The 19,821-nt window shown below is 43.7% G+C and overlaps 1 protein-coding gene across 3 annotated transcripts in view; it reads right to left on the bottom strand.

Moving 5' to 3' along the window:
• ARHGAP26 (Rho GTPase activating protein 26) overlaps positions 1-19,821 on the bottom strand; it is a 411,202-nt gene that overhangs the window by 284,165 nt on the left and 107,216 nt on the right. For all 3 annotated transcript variants that reach the window (XM_079771397.1, XM_079771399.1, XM_079771398.1), the window contains 3 exons: positions 17,577-17,648; positions 11,937-12,038; positions 6,241-6,351 (listed from right to left, as the gene is read on the bottom strand). In XM_079771397.1, the coding sequence (XP_079627523.1) occupies positions 6,241-6,351; positions 11,937-12,038; positions 17,577-17,648 (285 nt within the window). The remainder of the gene's footprint in view (positions 1-6,240; positions 6,352-11,936; positions 12,039-17,576; positions 17,649-19,821) is intronic.

Here is a 19,821-nt window from a genome sequence, read left to right as displayed (position 1 = left end):
CAAACCGGTCAGGGCTGTCCATTAAAATTCTTATAAAAGGCCTTCATATACTTAAAAACTATTAATGTCCTTGCCCTGGGCTCCTACCAGCCTTCCCTTCTCCAGCGGAAGAAACGTCCCTTCGGTCTTTTCTCGGAGCCTAGGTGCAAGCCTCAAGGCTGCCCTGGGCCCTCCCCGAGTTCTACGCATCTTGCCTCAGTTCCAAACCTCAATCTGAAAAAGGATTACAGTCAGAGCTTGAACAAGGTTTACAAGAACCAGAACTTCGCTTCTATCATAAGGCTCAGTTCTACTGAATTTAGGGACCATAACCATTCTAACTGGAACTTCAATGCCGACTCACATGTTCTAAATGGTCCACTCTGACCTCTCTGATCTGCCTCTACCACATGTTACATCAGACACAGTTGCTTTACTTTATGTTGTGTTTAGTTTTTCTGTCCCTAAATGAAGATACCTTTACCTATTAACTGTGGTCTCACTTATTTTCACCTAAGTCTCCTTTTCTGAGAGTCAGCCCTAATAATGGGGGAACTCATTCCACACTACTACTCTCCCACCATGCTTGTGACAGAAATGGAAAGCACCAAGGTATGTGCAATGCTAACTGAGATCAGAGGAAAGACCTGTCTTTGGGCTGAGCCACAGGCCCAGCCCAGTTTACCAAAGATCTCTGTACTAGGAAGTCAGACAAAATCCAGCTTACAACAATGTGGTACCTTGACTTTCCACTGCCACTGCCCCTGCATCGCCCATCCCCTGAGATCCTCATGGAAGGAGGGGGAACAGGCATTGCTGGATCCTCTGGCTGTAAAACAATCATCTAGTGGCACCACAGACAGATCCCTAAGTCAATGAATGGGAGGTAAGGTACATAGAGTCACCAAAGACTAACGATAAACGCTTGCTTCAAGGATGACCAAGCCTTTGGGCTTACTCTATGTAGAATACTTTTTTGAGAAGGCCCATACTTTTCCTTCTAGATGGCTCCAGTAATATACAAGAAGGGGCTCAGATGACAAACCTAGTGTCGGTTTTCACAATGAAACTGTTCTGGCTCTTCCCTCCCTGCTGTCCTTGAATGCTGTGCCCATCACTTTTCCAAGGCACTGAACTATTCCCTACAGGAGAATAAAGCAGAAGATAAGCAGCTAGTTCTAAGGTCATTCCTCCTATTAACTCTGATTTATCCTTCCCTTAAAGTCAACAAAGCCTCTCTTGCGCAGAGTAATTAAATATCTCAAACAGCTCACTAAGATGCCACCCGGGCACACACACAAGCGCTCCAAAGGCAGAGTTACCTATATTTACTTTGGTTTTCACTTCCTTTGGTATCATACCTGATCATCCATTTTTCTATGGAAAGTGATTCCGTAGACATTGCTACCTTTGGCCCATTTTCCCTTCTTTCTCCCCCATGTAGCATCTTTTCTCTTTACCCTACCTGCTGACATATCCTTTCCATGAACCATATGAACCTTGAACCTGTTACCCGGTGGGAAATCAAAGTCCATTCCTCGGGGTGCCAGGCGAGGCCCAGAGAAGGACTCCAGAGACGGAAAGATCTGTCTGCCTCAAAGAAATGTTTCTACTCAAACACACAGAGGAAGAGCGTGCTGCAGCCTCACCTGCTTGTCAGACAAAAGAAGCCAGTATGGCCACCCAGGCTCCTCCCTGAACAGTCACAGCACAACCAAGACCTTCCCCACCTCCCTTTGCCTGCACCTCCATCGTTGTGTTCCTCAGGAAATACCTGTAAAAAAAATCCATTCCTAGCTGACAACATTGATCTAATTTATTTCTTTTTAAATAAGCAAAAATGTAACTCCTTCATTTTAGTGGGCTGCATCACTCTGGACTATCTGATAACTTTAGGTTGTTTCCATTCATAGACTAGAGCTACTGTTATGGGTTAAATTCTGTCCCCACCCCCTACAACCTTGCCCCTCCAGCCAAAAGATATGTTTAAGTCCTGAGTGCCATACCTCAAAATGTGATTTTATTTAGAAACGGGTCTTTACAGAGGTAATCAAGTTAAAATGAAGCCATTAGGCCTTAATCTAAAATGACTGGTATCCTTACAAAAGGGACACAGAGAAATTGGACACAGAAACTCACAGGGAAGATGAGGGATAGGACAGATGCATCTTCAATTTGGGGAATGATGAATACTACCAGCAAACCACCAGAAACTGGGAAGAGGAAAGCAAGGATCATTTACCTGCAGGTTTCAGAGGGAACATGCCCTATCAACACCTTGACCTTAGACTTCTTGCTTTTTACACTATGAGGCATTACATTTCTGTTGCTCTAAGATACCTGGTTGTGGTACCTGTCTACAGGAAACCCAGCAAACTACTGTAACTGCCAAGAAGCATTCATTCATATAACAAAGGACAGACAGTAGTATGATGAAAAGCTGGGCTGGGTAGGTCATGTAACTTCCTTTAGCTCATCTTTTACAGGAGAACAATAATGCTACCTACACTGGGTTGTGTACACACTGAGATCATCTATGAAATGGGCTTGGATTAGCACATGAGTGCCAGCAGGAGCTGCTCAGCAAGAGAGATAATCACACCGATGTGTTAGAAGATGCACTGTGCTAACAGGGTCCAGGCCAGACTGAAGAAGGGGGAACAGGACAGGATGCAACAGACCAAAGAGAAAGAACAAAGACCTGCCAAGGGACAGGAGCAGTGAGAAATGATAGGAAGGCACAGCACGAGAATACTCAGGAGGTGGAACTCAAGAGGATGCAGCATCTGACACGTGAGAATGAGTTCTCTGTAGCACTGGGTAGCCTTCAATTATGAAAACTTGGGGAACAGACGGAGCAGGGCTTCACCTTCATGAAGTCAGTACATCATAATCTGTGATCCAAATGTCCAGAACATTTAGTACCTCAACAAGAAAATGAAGGCTTCCAGGGTGCACACACACAAAAAGATGTATGTATAGTTCAGACCCCAGACGTCTGATTTTTCTTCCTTGGAACACTAAAATTTTGTTTCTTTTTCTGAAGGTCAATAACATTCTGGTACATGAAGTTACTTTCTAAGAAACAAATGAACATAGTCAATGGGCATGGGAGCTCCTTGAGTGGTTAGAAGAGTCCTTTCATTGCAACCAAATCAAACTATAAATACCAACCCATTTATTAAATGTGACCTTAAAGAAGTAAATAAATGTGCTTCCATTCCTTCATCTGAAAACAGATATAAAAATAATACCTACCCTCCCAGATATTATAAGGACTGGATGACAATGTAGGTAATGTATGTGATATCGGCACAGAACACACAGTTTCAGCCAGTATCAATTGTTATTTCATGTTCTTTTGTACAATGTAGGCCAGTGGCTCAAACTTTAACATGCAGCAGAATCACCTAAAGGACTTACTAAATTACTGGGCCCCACCTGCCAATTTTGGGCTTGGGTGGAGCCTGAGAATTTGTATTTCTAAGACTGAGGACCACCGATCTTGCCAGTGGCATTTTCCTTTTCTGTGGAGAAGAGGGAGTCTCTTCTCCCTCTTCTCCACAGCTCCTGAAACCACTGGCCTGTCTGGAAGCTGGTGTATTCACAAACAAGAACTCCTGTAGAAAAGTGAAGGTTCAACATCTGCATCCTATATCCAGCCTCTCAACCGACCCATTTAATTTAATGTGGGCAAATCTCTTCAATCTAACATGAGACCAGAATTATTTTTTTCATTAGGTTTCCAGGTGCCTCACCTTTATGACTTAAGGAACACCTGCAAACCACAATGGTTTTCTACTCTTTCAATTGTTCTGGCACTTCTATACCATCCATCCTGTCCAACCTGGCACTGAACTGCCTGCTGCCTTGGCAATCCCTCTTCTGTATGCATCTTCCTTCCCCAGTGAGGCTGTGAGCTCTTCACACACAGCTGCTGGGCCTTCAGCATTTCCTATGGTAATCAGTAAATAATTGCTTTTAGATTTACTAAAAAATAATGAACTAACTGCCCTAGCTGGTTTGGCTCAGTGGTAGAGCATCGGCCTGCGGACTGAAGGGTCCCGGGTTCGATTCCAGTCAAGGGCACATACCGGGGTTGCAGGCTCAATCCTCAGTAGGGGGCATGCAGGAGGCAGCCAATAAATGATTCTCATCATTGATATTTCCATCTCTCTCTCCCTTTTCCTTCCTCTCTGAAATTAATAAAAATATATTTTTAAAATAAAAATAAATAATTAATTAGATGCTAATTAACAATTATACAATAAATACATAAAATTGTGTGCTAATTAGGTTAGCTCTGTTCTAAGCATCTTACACGGACAAACTCAGTTAATCCTCATAACATCTTTATATGGTTAAGGTGGTATTATTTACCCATTTTGCAGATGAGAGAACTGAGGCTCAGAGGAATAACTTCCCCCAAGAACACACAGCTAGAAAATGGCTGAGTTGGGATTTAAATCTAGGCAGTCTGGCTCTAGAGCGTTGAACAATGATGCTATACTGCCTCTCAAAAGACTCAAGAACTGATATACTACAGCAGAATGCTAATACATAGAAGGATAAAACCTTGTAGATTTCTTGGAGGAGAGAGAGACAAACAAACAGGAAAAGGAGGAAGAGAAGGAGAAGAAGGAGAAAGAGGAAAGCCCACCTAAGTCAGCAGACTCACCCAGTTGAGCCTAGCCTAGATTGGATGAACCCTACAGAGATATAAAAAATAAACGCCTATTCTTGTATGAGGTTTTTGTGGTTATTTGTCAACCTGCAATGGCTAAAAGATACAATATCTGATTCACTAGGAATACCTACTGAGAGATCAAAGTGGACAAAAAAACTAAGCTCAAAAATGTAGGATGGCCCAATTAAAATGCAACTCATCCAAATTAGGCAACTATAGAGTAATATTAATCAGCATATTATACATAACATAAGGATGATTAGAATCGCAATGTGTTTTTTTCCCCACTAGAAATTCTAGTAAAAGCAAAGAAAAATGCCAAAGGCAAATTCTGAGAGAGCATTTTCATTCCTGCCAACCACAGGAAACAGTCTTCGGTAAACCACTGATTGAAAGCCTGGCTTTCACACCTCTGTGCCCTAAGCAGGGAAACCAACAAGCTCGCTTTCTCTGACAGATGGCTTCTCCCACCTGGCACACCCCACTGTGGCAGAGACCACTGCTAAATAGGAAGCTGGCTCTAAAGTTTCCAATATTCAGATAAGAAGACTGAAGTAATTAGGGATTTTTAAAACTTTGCCAGACAAGGTGGCCGCAAGTGAAATTCCAGTATAGTAAAAGATGTCAGCATCAAATTCCAAAGCCATCTGGAGCCTTGAAAAAACTATCAGCAAGTCTACATGCCTAAAAAGCATCCCAAAAGTTTATAAATTAGACACGGGGTACAAAACGCTCTTTACTTTAAAAAAATAGTCATTTTTTTTCCGTTTCTTATCGTTTTATTCTTATTTGCTTAAGAGAATTACTCTACGTCGATAAGAATCTTATGTGGATAGAGATCCCAGGCTCTAAATCAGAAGCTGCATTTTGACTGAAAAACGCAAGATCTGAAAGAGTTTTGAGTTGAGACCCTTATGATCTTCTGGTGTTTCTATGAAGCCTTCTGAACGGTGCCAGGGTGGGGTGGGGCAGCTTCATGCATGTAACTACAACCACGATGGGGTGGCCTAAACCAAAGCCAGACTTGTTCCCACACTACAACCTTTCATGGCCACGGAGACAATGCCCAAGTATAAATCCCATCACAGTGCATCCAGTGACTCTGGTTATAACAAACAGAGTGAGAAATCACACTATAAAGCATCTTTTAATGTATCAGTGGGATGAAGAGGTGCTTTGAACCCAGGAGGCAAAAGAGAAAGGTCTGTACAGTCTCCTATTTCGTGGGTTACTACTACCTTTGGATTATTTGAGGGAGACAGGAAGGGGGGAGGGAGGAGGAAAGTGTAATCACTATTGATTGGCAAGATGAAAACTCCACTCTTCCCTTATTGTCACTAATTCCACCTGCAAACAGACAGGACCACCCAGGGTGGCTAGAAGAATGCACTACCACCGTACCTGGAGTTGTATGAGAATGACCACAGGAAAAACCCAGGGAGGCCAGACTGAGAAAGCTCTGTTCTTTACCAGAAGGCCCAGCATCAGGGCTGGGCAACTGCTTCATCAATAGCTTAGATCGTTTGCCACCCAAGTAGCTGGAATAAGGGATGGGGATGAAAGCATCTACTTACAGGCTCCACGAACTCAAACATCTTCCTCTCTTGGACTTCCTGCACCTTGAAGACATACTCCAGGGATACTTCATAGAAATGCTGCCGGACCAGGTCCACTTGACTGTCTGCCTACAAATAGGAAGGAATTTCGGAGAAAAATCAAGTCACCTCCTAAGGAGAACATTCAACAAGCAGGCCAGAAAAATCTCTGAAGATAGTTTTTTAAAAACAAATCAAACAGAAATAAGAATAATGATAATGGTTAGCTGAGCACTTAACTTTGTGCCAGGCGCTGTGCCCATACCTATACATATGCTACCTTATTCAAACCTCATTAATTCTAGTTACTTAATACTCATGAAATTCCTAAAAAGAAGATACTATCTTTACCTCTAATTTACAAGAGGAAAATGAAGTACAGGGCAGAGCTGGGACTTCTGTCCTGGTTGATGTGCCTCCATGGCTCTTGATTGTCTTTGAACCACTAGGCAGTACCGCCTCCCTACACTGACTTCCCTGACTATACCACAGCCCTGATGTCCTCTCAGCCAACTGAGACTGCAACTGGGAAAAGGGTCATTCTGACAATCGGCAAAGTGCCTCCTGCAGTCAGGCAGGATGAAGGAGCCAGAAGAAAAGTCCTCTGAGAAAAACAGCAGCGCCCAGCATCAGGCAGAGAGCTGGCAGAGCAAATGCCTGGGTTGGAGCTGCAGCTCTATCCTTGTCTAGCTGGTGAGACCGGCTCAAGTCCGTGCCTCTCCGGGCCTCTTCCCCACACCTGGAGGGTGGAAATGAAAATATCTGCCCTTGCTCTGAGCAGAGATGTTTCAAAGATAAAATGAGCTAAAGGATGCAAACAATTTGAAAACCAGGAAGTGTTCCGTTATTATCAGCAGGGACATCAGAATAGATGGGTTTCTATCCCTGCTCCTACCCTAAACCAGCCACATCATCTCAGGCAGTTACACTCCTCTCCTAACTGCTCTCCCCGCTTTCATTCTCAATCCCTTCCTCCCCTTCCAATCCAGAATACCTTCCCTAAAATCTAAATCAGATGTGCTCACAGCCCCTTCAATGCCTTCCTCTAGCCTCCACCATGGTCTGCAAGACCCAGTGTGACCTGCCCACCAGTCCCACTTCACCTCCTCCCACCCCAACCCACCCTCTCTGTGCTCCAGCCACTCTGGGCTCCTCGCGGCCCTCCAGCACTCCAAATCTCGGTCTTGTCTCGCAACTTTTGCACTTGGTGTCCCTTCTGCCTGAAAAGCTCTTCCCCTAGATAAATATCCTTTTTTTTTTTAACTACAGTACACAATAAGAAATATCTTTGGCATTATATCTAATAAATATCTATAATAATAAAAGCATAATATGCTAATTAGACCAGACGTCCTTCCGGGTGACCTTCCAGACAAAGCCGGGCTGCAAGAGAAGCCTGGGTCCTGGGTGCCTACCTGCGGCCAGAGGGAAGCCCGGGTCCCGGGTGCCAGAGGGAAGCCGGTGCCGGCAGCCGGGGGAAGGAAGGCCTACTCTTGCACGAATTTCATGCATCGGGCCTCTAGTACATTTATAATTAAATACAAAACACTTGCATATTTTTCATTCTGTCCCAGCCTACTCTACTCTATTTTATGACCCAGTCATTCAGGTTCCACAATTATGGACCACTACCCCAACTTTTCCCTTAGCTCACTCCTTCTCATCTTTCTGGTCTCCATTCAAGTGTTACCTATTCAGAGCAGCCTTTGTTGATGACATTATTTTAGATGGGTTACCTCAGGGAGCCTCCATCTTCTCTCCCACTTTATTTCCTTATTACTATGCAACATTATTATTTATTCCTCTCTTTCCTTGTGTACTGACTACTGGAATATAAAGTCGTAAGAGCAAAGACTTTGTCTCATTTTTCTACTTTTCTATCCCAGTCCCCTGAGGGTGCCTGACCCATAGTAAAGCATTTAGCGGACACTTGAGGAATGAATGAATTGATATCTACGTGGCCCTCAGGACCCCACTCTCAGAACAGACAGGTAACTGAATGTGATTCCAAAGGAAAAGGAAGAAAAAATCCTAAATGGAATGGTATGTGTCTCCTGCCAATGCCCCCACTCATCTGGGCCATAGAATTCACCACATCCTTAGCTCCCCCTGCAATGGAATCATAAGCCAGAATTCCAACCCACCCAGCAAGCCACTCAAGACAGTTTCCCGGCTACTTGAGAAACTAAATCTACCAGCCAAACCATTCTGTGCTTCCTGGAAAAGAGACATTCTCCTAGAAGGTAAGTTCCATGAAGGCAGGTCGCAAATTTCAGCCCCACAATATACCCAATGCCTGAACAGACTTTTTCACAGAAGTGTGCAATGAACATTTATTGAACAGATATTGTCTTTGAAGCAGCTTCTGAACCACTAAAGAATACACTGATTTTTTAAAAAGTCATCCACTAGATGGCAGCAGTGTCATTCCACATTGCTGCCCTATAATTTCACCCACCAGGGCTAGGGATGGGCTAGCATTTATAAGTATTGGTTTCAGAGCCCTGCAATCAGGGAACAGTTCTGGATAATCAAAGGAAATAGATTTCATTAAATGTGTATTAGGTGTTTAATAATGATCCTAAAAATTGATTTTTTAAATAAACATTTAGTATCACTAAATAGCTAGAAGACCTTGAGCAAACCACTTGACTTCTACAAGAAACTCAATTCCTTCAAAGGTAAGTAAGCTCAGGAGGCTCAAGCAGATGACCACCAAGGTCCCTCCATCTGGCCAGTTCTAGTTGCTTGACACATGTTAATGACAATGGCAGGTAGGCAGCAGAGCACCATCCCTCTCTCCTAAGATAGAGAGAGATGCAGAGAGCTTACTGGGTTAAGGGAAAGGGCTCCACAGTCAGGAGCCAGGGTTCAAATCCTCGCTGACCAGCTACGGGCAGACTAGTAAACATCTCACAGCCTCCATTTTCTTACATGTAAAATAATGGGAATAAATCTGTACCACATAGGGTGGCTGTGAGGAGTTGAAAAGATTCCATGTAAAATGCTCAACACAGTACCTGATACATGAATATGCATTCAACATTTGCATTGGCCAGGGCTCACAAGAAAGATCTTTAGCCCACCCCTTGCCCTCAGTGTACTCAGGAAGTATGAATGGGTAACAGACAAGAACACAAAGGACAGTAACAGAGCATAATGAAAAAATATCCATGAAGATATATACTGGCAAAGCCTGTGCTACAGACTGCGTGCTGGTGCCCTTCCCCATCAATTCATATGTGAAACCTAATCCCAATGTGATGGCATCTGGAGGTGGAGCTTCTTGGGTGACTACGTCATGTGGTGAAGTCCTCATGAATGGGATTACTGCCCTTATTAAAGAGACCTGGAGAACTCCCTCACCCCTTCGGACCATGTGAGGCCATAGCAGGAAGACAGCTGTCTGTAAACCAGGAAGCAGGCCTCACCAGACACCAAATCTGCCAGCACCTTAATCTTGGACTTCCCAACCTCCCGAACGGAGAGAAACAAATTTATGTTGCTTAAAAGCCACCCAGGCTATGGTATTCTGTGATAGCAGCTCTAACAGATGAGGGCAGTCAAGTGGAGCACCATCCAGCCCTGACCAGTGTGACTCAGTTGGTTGGAGGGTCATCCCATGCACCAGAAGGTTGAAGGTTCAATTCCAGGTCAGGGCACATACCTAGGTTGCAGGTTTCGATCCCCAGTCAGGGAGCATATGGGAGGCAATCGATCAATGTATCTCTACCCCCCAACCTCGCTCCTTCTTCCTTCTCTAAAATCAATTTTTTTAAAAAAAAATTAAAAAGAAATTAGCATTCAATTTGGGAATAGGGGATGAAAAACAGGTCAGTCATAGGGATAATTCTCTGTATTTGTGTAGCAGCTATAATTTGTCTTCTCATACATGAAGTAGGCATGATAGGTATTTTATGAGTATTTTACAAAGGGACTACAGCTCAGAGAGATGAGTACTTGTCCCAGGACAGAACCTAAGTGGAACTATATATTTATCCTGTATAATCACTTATCCTAGGGTATAAGTGCCCATATCCCCACGTGGAGTTGTGATATGGGCACTTATACCCTAGGATAAGTGATTATACAGGATAAATATATAGTTCCACTTAGGTTCTATATAACATGCAGTGAAAATAAGCATTTCTTTAGCTTTCTCTGTCAAATAGCTGTGCTATTTAAGAATCACCTCCTCACCTTAACCAGTTTGGCTCAGTGGATAGAGCATCGGCCTGCAGACTGAAAGGTCCCAGGTTCGATTCTGTTCAAGGGCATGTACCTTGGTTGTGGGCACATCCCCAGTATGGGCTGTGCAGGAGGCAACTGATTTTGTGCAGGAGGCAGCTGATCAATGTTTCTCTCTCATCGATGTTTCTAACTATCCCTCTCCCTTCCTCTCTGTAAAAAAAATCAATAAAATGCATATTTAAAAAAAAAAAAAGAATCACCTCCTCATTCATTTGCTTTTACAGTTCACACCAATTACTCAATTGCTATTGGTTGGTTGGCCAGAACTGGTCTGCAAAGTCTCCTATAAACACTAGTGGCTGGAGATGCTGCTGAGTTCTCATCGTCATTCAAACAATTGGTTTAAATACCCAAGCAAGGAGTCCTGAGAACCACACATCCCTAACCGAGGATGTCTAACAAACACTGGTTGGGAGGGGATCAGACTCCACTGTCTCCTGAGTTATCTTCATCTTTCAACTTTTGACCCTACCATCTTCATATGAACTTTCACTTCACAAAAGTACTGGCATGCTATTTACTCAAAAAAAAAAAAAAAAAGGAAATTTAAGGAAGAGGGCTAGCTTGAAAACCATAGCTGCTCATTAGGTTACTTGAGAAGGATCAGAAAATTGTTAAGAGTTAAACAAAATGACATTCATGTAGCCAGATTTGGAGTTTCACTATGACTGTCTCCCAGAAATGCAAACTCCCTTGCCACGTAAACCTCCATAAACAAAATAAACATGGTCACTGCGCCAGGGCTGCAAACTGGCTTTTCTTTCCAAGTCAACTATTCTTTTAAAAGACCCCATGCGAATCCAAAAAGACTAGGGGCAGGTCAGAGAATTGACTTTTTTCAAACAAGGTTACCAAACCACAAACCATACGAGTAGTAATAAAGTAGTGCTTTAAAAAAAAAAGAAAAGAAAGAAAGAAAGGAAGGAAGGAAGGAAGGAAGGAAGGAAGGAAGGAAGGAAGGAAGGAAGGAAGGAAGGAAGGAAGAAAAGACTAATGTCAAGTACTCGTTGAAATAGATTTTTTAAATTAATATTATGGAAGGATGACCAAAGCATTTCAGATGCTAACATTTCAAATCACTGATATAAGGCAGAAAGTCAAAGGTGACGTAATAGAGTATAGAATCAAGGTCAAGGGGGAGAGAAACAAGAAGAGACTTCAGTTTGCAAGGCAGAAGCACATTCTAGTGAGTAGGGCTCCCCAACAAGGAAGAGGGTGATCCTGACCAGCAGCATGTACCTCTGCCCCTGACAGGCTGGACAGCCACCAAGGGAGTGTGGGTGGGATGATATAAAGGCCATCCAGGCATCAGTTTCTGAGGTCTCTTCCAAACCTAGGACTTTCTGGCCAAGAGTAACCAGTACATATCCACAGCACCATGTAAAATTAAACAGTTTATTCAGAATACTAGTACAATTTCTTACCTCCTGAAGCTGAGATTCTTTCTTTTTGGAAGACAAATTCAAGTGTTTTTCTAAGATTCCACAATACTTCTCTGTCTCCTTGTCATACTTCTTTTTGGCTTCCTGGTAGAAAGAAAAAAAGATTAAAATGTTGCATGAACAAAAGCAAGCTGGGTCAATCTTTCTGCTCATCTTCATGGCTTCATTATTCCCTCAGACACAGAACAACAGCAGACAACCCTGCTCCTACTCTTCAAATAATACCCATTAAATCAAGCAACCGCCCATCAACAGCCTGACAGCTTTGAGTGTCTATCATTGAGGCACTGCCACAGTGCCAGAAACAAGGTAAACACCAGTATTTCATAGAGACAAAGTCAGGACTCCACGGTCTAAGAACTTCAATTGTGAAACAGAACTTTTTAGTTTCTAACTCACAAGGAGGTTCAAAGCCAAATGAAGGAGGGAAGTTACCTATGAAGATAATCTCAAAGTAGAAGATCTACTTACAGCTTAAATGGGACAAGTCTAGACTGATGGAGATCCAGCTTTAATAGTGTTCAAAAAGTACTTATTGTAGAGACCCAAATATCCTTTGATGCAATAATATCACAATCAGGTCTGTACGCTAAAGAATAAGTCAAAACCAAGAAGGCGTTATCTCCACAAATGTGTCCACTGCAGCATCATTAATCACAGGAGAAGGAGGGAGGGAGGGAGAGGCAGAAACAGTGGCAGTAACATTGCTGCCCAAGGTTAGGATTTGGTATAATTCAAGTATAGAACATCCAACATATACAACTGGGAAGGTGAGGCAGTAATATGGAAAATTTCTCACCACACAATGAAAAGTAATAATAGCATGATATAACTTTGGTACATCCTATATTGAGTGTATATACCTAGAGACAAAGATTAGATGGGAAGATACCAAAATGAAAATACTTGAGGTAAGGCAATGGGATAATGTGTGCTTTTGGCCCTCCATTTAGGATATTTTTATTGTCTATATTAATTGCTTTTAAAATGGAAAATAATATAAATATCATAACAGACAATAATACCTGCTATCCCACTATATCCTTGAGTCAGTGAGGTTCTATATTTATCTCCCATTTACAGACAAGAAAAACTTAGACCCAGGGACATTAACTTGTAACAAGCTGCAGAGAGTGACAGAGCTGGGATTCGAGCCCAGGACAAGCTGCCTCCAAAGCCCACGTCTCAACCACACTTGAGACACACTGTCACAGGTGTCTCTTCCTTCTCTATCCCACTCACTGGGGATGGGTGGGAAAGGGGGTGGGAGAAGGCTGGCACCGGCCTGCTAACCAGGATCAAATTTACTAACTCCGTGCATTACTCCTGCTTTTGACATTATGTGGAGCCCACAGAGGATTTTTCTGCAACTCCAAGGCCTCTAGCAGATGAAAATTTTTCGCAGCCAAATAAGAAAACTCAGAGACATCTCTATTCATTTTAATACCAATATAACACGAAACCACTCTGTGTTGGGCTCTTTTAGGCACTGAAATACAAGACAGCAGCAGTCCCTACCCTCATGGTGAGGATGTTCCAGGAGAAGAAACACAGCCACTGAACAAGTAAACAGCATAATTATAGACTGCCACAGTGCTGGGAAGGAAATAAACAGGGTTCAGTCACAGAGATTCTGCAGGTAGAGTGCTCAGAAGGGGCCCCAGTGGGGAGGGGCGGTGGAAGCTGAGACCTGCTGATACAGTGAGGGGCCAAGTGGAGGCTTCTAGAGCAGGAGAGCAGTAAGTGCTCCGGACAGAACACAGCCAAAGTGGCACAAAAATCACCAAGAAGCTGTCACCAGAAGCCCCGACAAGCTCCTGTGATGTGATGTCAGACACCATTTATCTGGTGAACAACAAACCTCTAGGCCTCACCAAGGGAGCAGAATGATCATCTATTCAATTTTAGCTGACACGTACCCATTTCTACAAATCTGAACTTTGCTTAAAAGGCTATTTACAGCTGAAACCGGTTTGGCTCAGTGGATAGAGCGTTGGCCTGCGGACTGAAGGGTCCCAGGTTCGATTCCGGTCGGGGGCATGTGCCTTGGTTGCGGGCACGTCCCCAGTGGGGGTTGTGCAGGAGGCAGCTGATTGATGTTTCTCTATCATCGATGTTTCTGACTCTCTATCCCTCTCTCTTCCTCTCTGTGAAAAATCAATAAAATATTTTTTTAAAAAAAGGCTATTTACATACAAGAAAAATGAAACATGCAGAAGCAAATGGAGAAAAGCCCGAGGAGACATTACTCCTTCAAATGTGAGAGGTATAGGCAAGACACTGACTCAAGCAACTCTTCTCCTTCATAGAAACCAGTGACTCTGAGCTGCAGCTCCATGTCCCAGTTAATGCCCACTTAGCCACTCCACCAGCCCTGCCAGATATCCCAGACAGGAGAACCCTGTGCCAGGATAGTGCAGTAACCAGAGGTGAGAAAAGGCTGGGAACATGAGTCACTGGAATCCCGTGACTTTCTGGCAACTTGAGCCTCCACATTCCATGTTCAAGAGGACAGCCAAAGCGAAAGAGAAAGAGACGCGGTGCTGTCCAAGCCACAACAAGACCTCTGGGGAAATTAACACTAAGATTTACGTAATGCTCTTAAGATGGGAGAGTGGTATTACTCAGTTACTCAGGGACAAGACGGCGTTCACCTTCCAGGGCATCCACGGTGGTGGCTAAGGGGATGAAGGGCAGAGTAGGATCCTACAGTCCCAGCTCTGTATGAATGGACTCTAAACAAACCACTGCCCCTCTTGCAGGACGTAGTATACTAGATGTTATCTGTACACTGAGGGTGACTGCATGAGCTAATTCCTCAGGTTCCTCGTTCAACTCAAAGACTGACTAATAAAATAAGGATAAGGACACCCACCTCCTCATAGGATTGTTAGGACTAAATGAGATAAACCATGTACAATGCTTAGCAGGGTACCAGGCACATGCAAAGTGCGTACTAAATCTCAGTGATGCTGACAAAGATGGTGGTAGCCGTGGTGGTGATGGCAATGATGAGGTCCAGCATCTAAACCTACTCCCTTCTTATGGGGAACACCACCTGCTTTCCATGTCCCAGGATGGTAACCCTTCATAGCACACTTGGAGGTTGCATGTTTACTTATATCTCTGTGCCTGATGTCCTTCTCCCCAGGCACACCATGAGCACAGAACCACACCTGTGCTTCTTCTCTACCAGACGCCAGTGTATAGCGCAGGGCCAAGCACACAGCAGGCTCTCGCTTATTTCTTTAATGAATCAACTGTGTGTATGGAATATAAAAACTAACATCAATAACTATATAACAGACACTGTTCTAAGTGAGTTCCCACATTTCTCCCTTGTAATAACTCTGTGAGGTAAGTACTATTGTAATAGCTCAGGACATGGGCATGGAGCAGTAACCTCCTCAAGTGTACATGCAAATGGCAGAATAAGAGTTGGACTCAAGCAACCTAGCTTGAGTGTCCACACCTAACCACTGCTCACCAATGTCTATTCTACTTTCACTGGAGAGCACAGCTAGAGCTGCAGGAAAAATAAGCTCCCCCAAACTCAGAACTCTAAATGTCGTAGGGCCACGGTCACACCGAGCTGCAGGGTGGCACCTACCTGAGAAGCCACACTGGCACAAGAAGCCCACCTCCCTAGCAGCCTTCACACCCCACACTCTAACTGCAATGTCTTGCAAGTAGTAACAGCTTGTTACAGCAACAGAAGCAGCACCAGAGGGGACAAGAGGAGGAAGGGTCATTTTAACATCACACAGGCAGAGTTCAGAAACTTGAACTTAGCCACTAAACAGCCTTCGCTAGATCTTAACTGTTCTTAAACCTGCTCCCTAGATCGCCTAGTACAGGGTTTGTTGTTTCTTCACTGTCTCTGAAATGTATGGAGGGGTTGAGAGGAACAGGCATACTGAAAGAAAGAAATGACAAAGGAGGAGCGATGAGCAATCATCCCCAACATCATCACATTATTCTTCATCAGGAATGAGAGAATAGAATGTGTATGCGCAGAAACGTGTTTTGGTGAGCAACCATTTTTCTTAAAATATTTAATTCTCATATTTCTCACCATTAAAGCCCCCGCCCCCACCACCCAACCTGGAAAAGTACCTGCTCCTGTCATTCTGATCAATGCTATTAACCCAAAGGGAGCTCCACACAGGCTTCTGCTCCTCCCCCAAGCTAACTGATAACCTTCAAACCAGCGCTGAGGGGAGAGGCCAGAGTGAGAGGCGTCTGTGCTCAGAGCGAGAAGTGACTACTGGAAAGATGACTCAGTGCACAGGTCCCCTCTGCCTCCGCCGCAAAGCTCTTCAGAGCCTCCGGAGCCGCTGCCACGTGTTTTCAGGAGTGGGAGGCACAGGCCCCAAAGCCACTAAAGAGAAGTTGCTCACTGGGCCTGCGTCAGCGAGGACATGGGAGGAACACTCCCCAGGAACACTGGGTTTGCTCAACGTCTTGGACAAAATCCTAATGAAACAGACATCCCTTTAAATTAGACATTCCTTAATCTCTGATACAAAACCAATAACCTCCAATTTCTTCATAAATGTAAACTGTAAAATTGGTAGAAAAGTGCTATAGAATTGGGAGAAAAATAATTGCCGTGGTTCCTCCTTCAAAGAATGACCAAACTGAGCATCATCTCAGGCCTTGATATATTCATTTTTAGAAAGCAGATGCACTTGGGGGATGGGGGAAAGGGGAGAAGACCCCACTTCTTACATTTCAGCTATTTCCCACCTATAGGCACCTCTCAAGACCATTTCACAACTGAGTCACATCCATAAAGCAGGTCAGAGTATGACACTGCCCAAAACACCCTGCAGGTGGCGCAAGGGACTGCGGCTAAAGGACACAGTTTGGAAAAGCAAGAATCTGGAAAATCTTCCTACTTTCATTGATTCCAATGAAAACATCTTCCCTGCAGGTGGTCTCTAACACTCTACTGAAGGTCAAACTAGCTATGGCTTCTAGTGATTTCTCACAGGGCGGGGAACCTGGGAGAATCCACCTCTTAAAAATGAACAAGACTCCCTTTGCGGTCTTTCAGTAACGCAACAGAATCAGTCAAGTGTGGGCTACAGTCCCACCAAGCCAGTGACAACAAATGGTGACCTCTGAGCTATAGCAGTCCCACTTTTTGACCTGCACAATGTGTAATCTGTATTTTTAATTATTTGCCAACATTTATTTTGGAAACCAGGCTATTTCATATAAAACTCTGACTTTTCAGTTTCTCTTGAAAAATGTAAAGGTCTAGCGAGAGAACTCCCTTGCACACACAGCCAAAGTAAGCTAAGAACAGCGTGCCACAAGCACAGGGCCCAATCTGTCACCCGTGTTCTAGGCTCCGAGTCCTGGACCTCGCAATAAATACAATCCTCCGTTGTCCAAGCACACAGGTATCTAGCTACTAACACAGAGGAGGCATGGTTTCTACCTTTGGACAATTTATGAACTAGCACAGGATGATTAGGTAACAAAATACTAGAATGACTGCTCTGGGGATGAGCACTAGGTTCCAGGCTTATCTGCCCAAGATTTTCTGAAGAAGGTGTGTTTTTCCAGACCTCCTGCCCTAAAATCCAAGAAGAAGAATTGGAAATTTCTCACCTTCGCAGCCCCAATCTGCTCCTTCCGAAACTTCTCCAAGGGCGTGATGAGCACGTCACTGGCATTCTCAATCTGGTGAGGACAAACGGGGGGGGCGGGGGAACGCAAGAGCAGAATCAGTAAAGAATCAGAGCAGTTCTGGCACAAAATGCCTCCCATGTCTCCACCTAAAATTTGAGTAAGCAACACCATGCACGTGGCAACTGTTCACAATACTTGAAACTGACATCATGTCAAGTCAAAGTCTAGTCATCAGTTCAAAACATGGTATTATTCCCAGGCAGGATTAAAATTGATTGGAAGAAAAATTAGGACCTCTAAAAAATGTAAGCAACCACCAATTGAAGGTGGAGGGAAACTAGTGACAAGGTAGGATCTAAATTTCAAGCTTCTGATGACATCTTGGAAATGCTTATTCACCCAAGTTATATTTAAGCAGATATATTTAAAGCAGATCAACACTGAGTCTGGATTATAAACAAATAGAGCACCTAATATCTGGTGGCATGAAACCCTGCCAGCCGGACTTTGTGTAGACCTATACCACCACTGGACTATGATCAGGATGCTTGTAGTGTCTACTGGCCCCTGGCTGCCTCTCAGTTTCATCTCACAGCCTCACCTCCTCAGTCCTGCACTCCAACTGTACCATCACCGGAAGGTACCTCAAATAGCAAACCTGTCCCACTTCTAGCTCTTTGCATTTTGCTGTTAACTCAGATACTCTATCCCCAAATCCCCATGAGGGCAACTCATTACATACTGCAATTCAAGTTTCAGCCCCAAGGTCACCTCTTTAGGGAGGCTTTCCATGACCACCAATAGAATCCAAAGAAACTTCCCAACAGCCCACCAAGGGTTTTCTTCAGAAGGCAAAAGCCAGCTAAAGTTTTCTGTTCACCACTACACAACACACACACACACACACACACACACACACACACACACAGAGGAACACACGCACGCATATACATACACACCCTCATGTAAATGCTCACTTATCCACCACCATCCCCAAAACACAGAAGAATCCTAAAACAAAGGAACACTCAAATATGTTTCAATGGCTCAATGAATGAATTAATGATTTCTTGATTGGCTGCCAACTACATGACCATGGACAAAACATTTAACCTCTCTGGACTCCAATTTCCTCGCCTACAAATAATTGGGCTTGATTGTTCCAGCTCTAAGATTCCATGGTCTTTTCTAAATCAGTACAATATTTCATAATTTTTCCTCTTAAGTCATTCACTGCTTATTCGTTGCTCAACTAATTATTTCAAGAATCTCATTGGAACAAAGCTTTATTTTTCTAAATCACATGCATATCCATTGCAATGAAACCAACAGAGGACATACCAGAAGCACACATGGACACAGAGAGACCTAACTGGACAAAGTGAGGGATAGAAGGTGGCAGATCTCCAAATTTATTGCCATTTGCCTTTTTCTCAGTTTTGAGGCCACTTATTTTAGTAGAGAGCAATGCTAGAACTGTTCAGTGTCATTTAACTTGTTTGATTTTTATTGTTATTTGATGTGACTTAGTTGGCTCACCTGTTTAAGTCTTTTCCACAAATCAACTATAAGTCCCTAAAGCCCACAACGGTGTCTGAGCCCCTAAGTCAGGGGTTCTTCAGCTTCAGTCGCATGTTAGGCTCACCTGGGGAGCTTTTAAATATTTCTATGTCCAGGCCACACTCCAAGCCAATTAAATCAAAACTCTATACTTCATCCAAGGCATCAGTATGTTTTAAACTCAAGTTGTTCCAAAGGGCATCCATGATTGACAATCCAGCCCTAAGTAAATGCTAAATATAGAAAAGCAGTAGCTGCTCACCTGGGACTCAGGATGCCCAAGTCCTTGCCCCGGTCCTTCCACTGGGCCTTCAACTTTCTAATCTGTCTAATGAGGGACTGCAGAGGTGAGGAATAAGGTTCACCTGGGTCTATGATTCTATGATTGTGTAATTTCCACTCAGTTCCACGCACTGTACTAATATCAGGGACACAGTAGCCCACTCTCTGCCCTTCAAGGACTCCTATTTACTATGGGACACGTGCAGCGATCATCAGGAAAATGTGCTGAATGCAGAATTAGAGGCATGAAGTAGATATTAAGAAAATACAAAGGATGGCCAAATATCCCAGGGCATTAGGGAAGGCTTTCCAAAGAAGGTGCATGCAGCTTTGCTAAGCTGAGCTGAATTGGTGATGAAATTGTCACAGGGCGAGGAGGTAG

Source organism: Cnephaeus nilssonii (assembly GCF_951640355.1).
Source record: "Cnephaeus nilssonii genome assembly, chromosome: 5".
Lineage (NCBI taxonomy): Eukaryota > Metazoa > Chordata > Mammalia > Chiroptera > Vespertilionidae > Cnephaeus > Cnephaeus nilssonii.
Note: the sequence above shows the minus strand (reverse complement) of the source record. Positions and strands in the feature narration are given on the sequence as shown.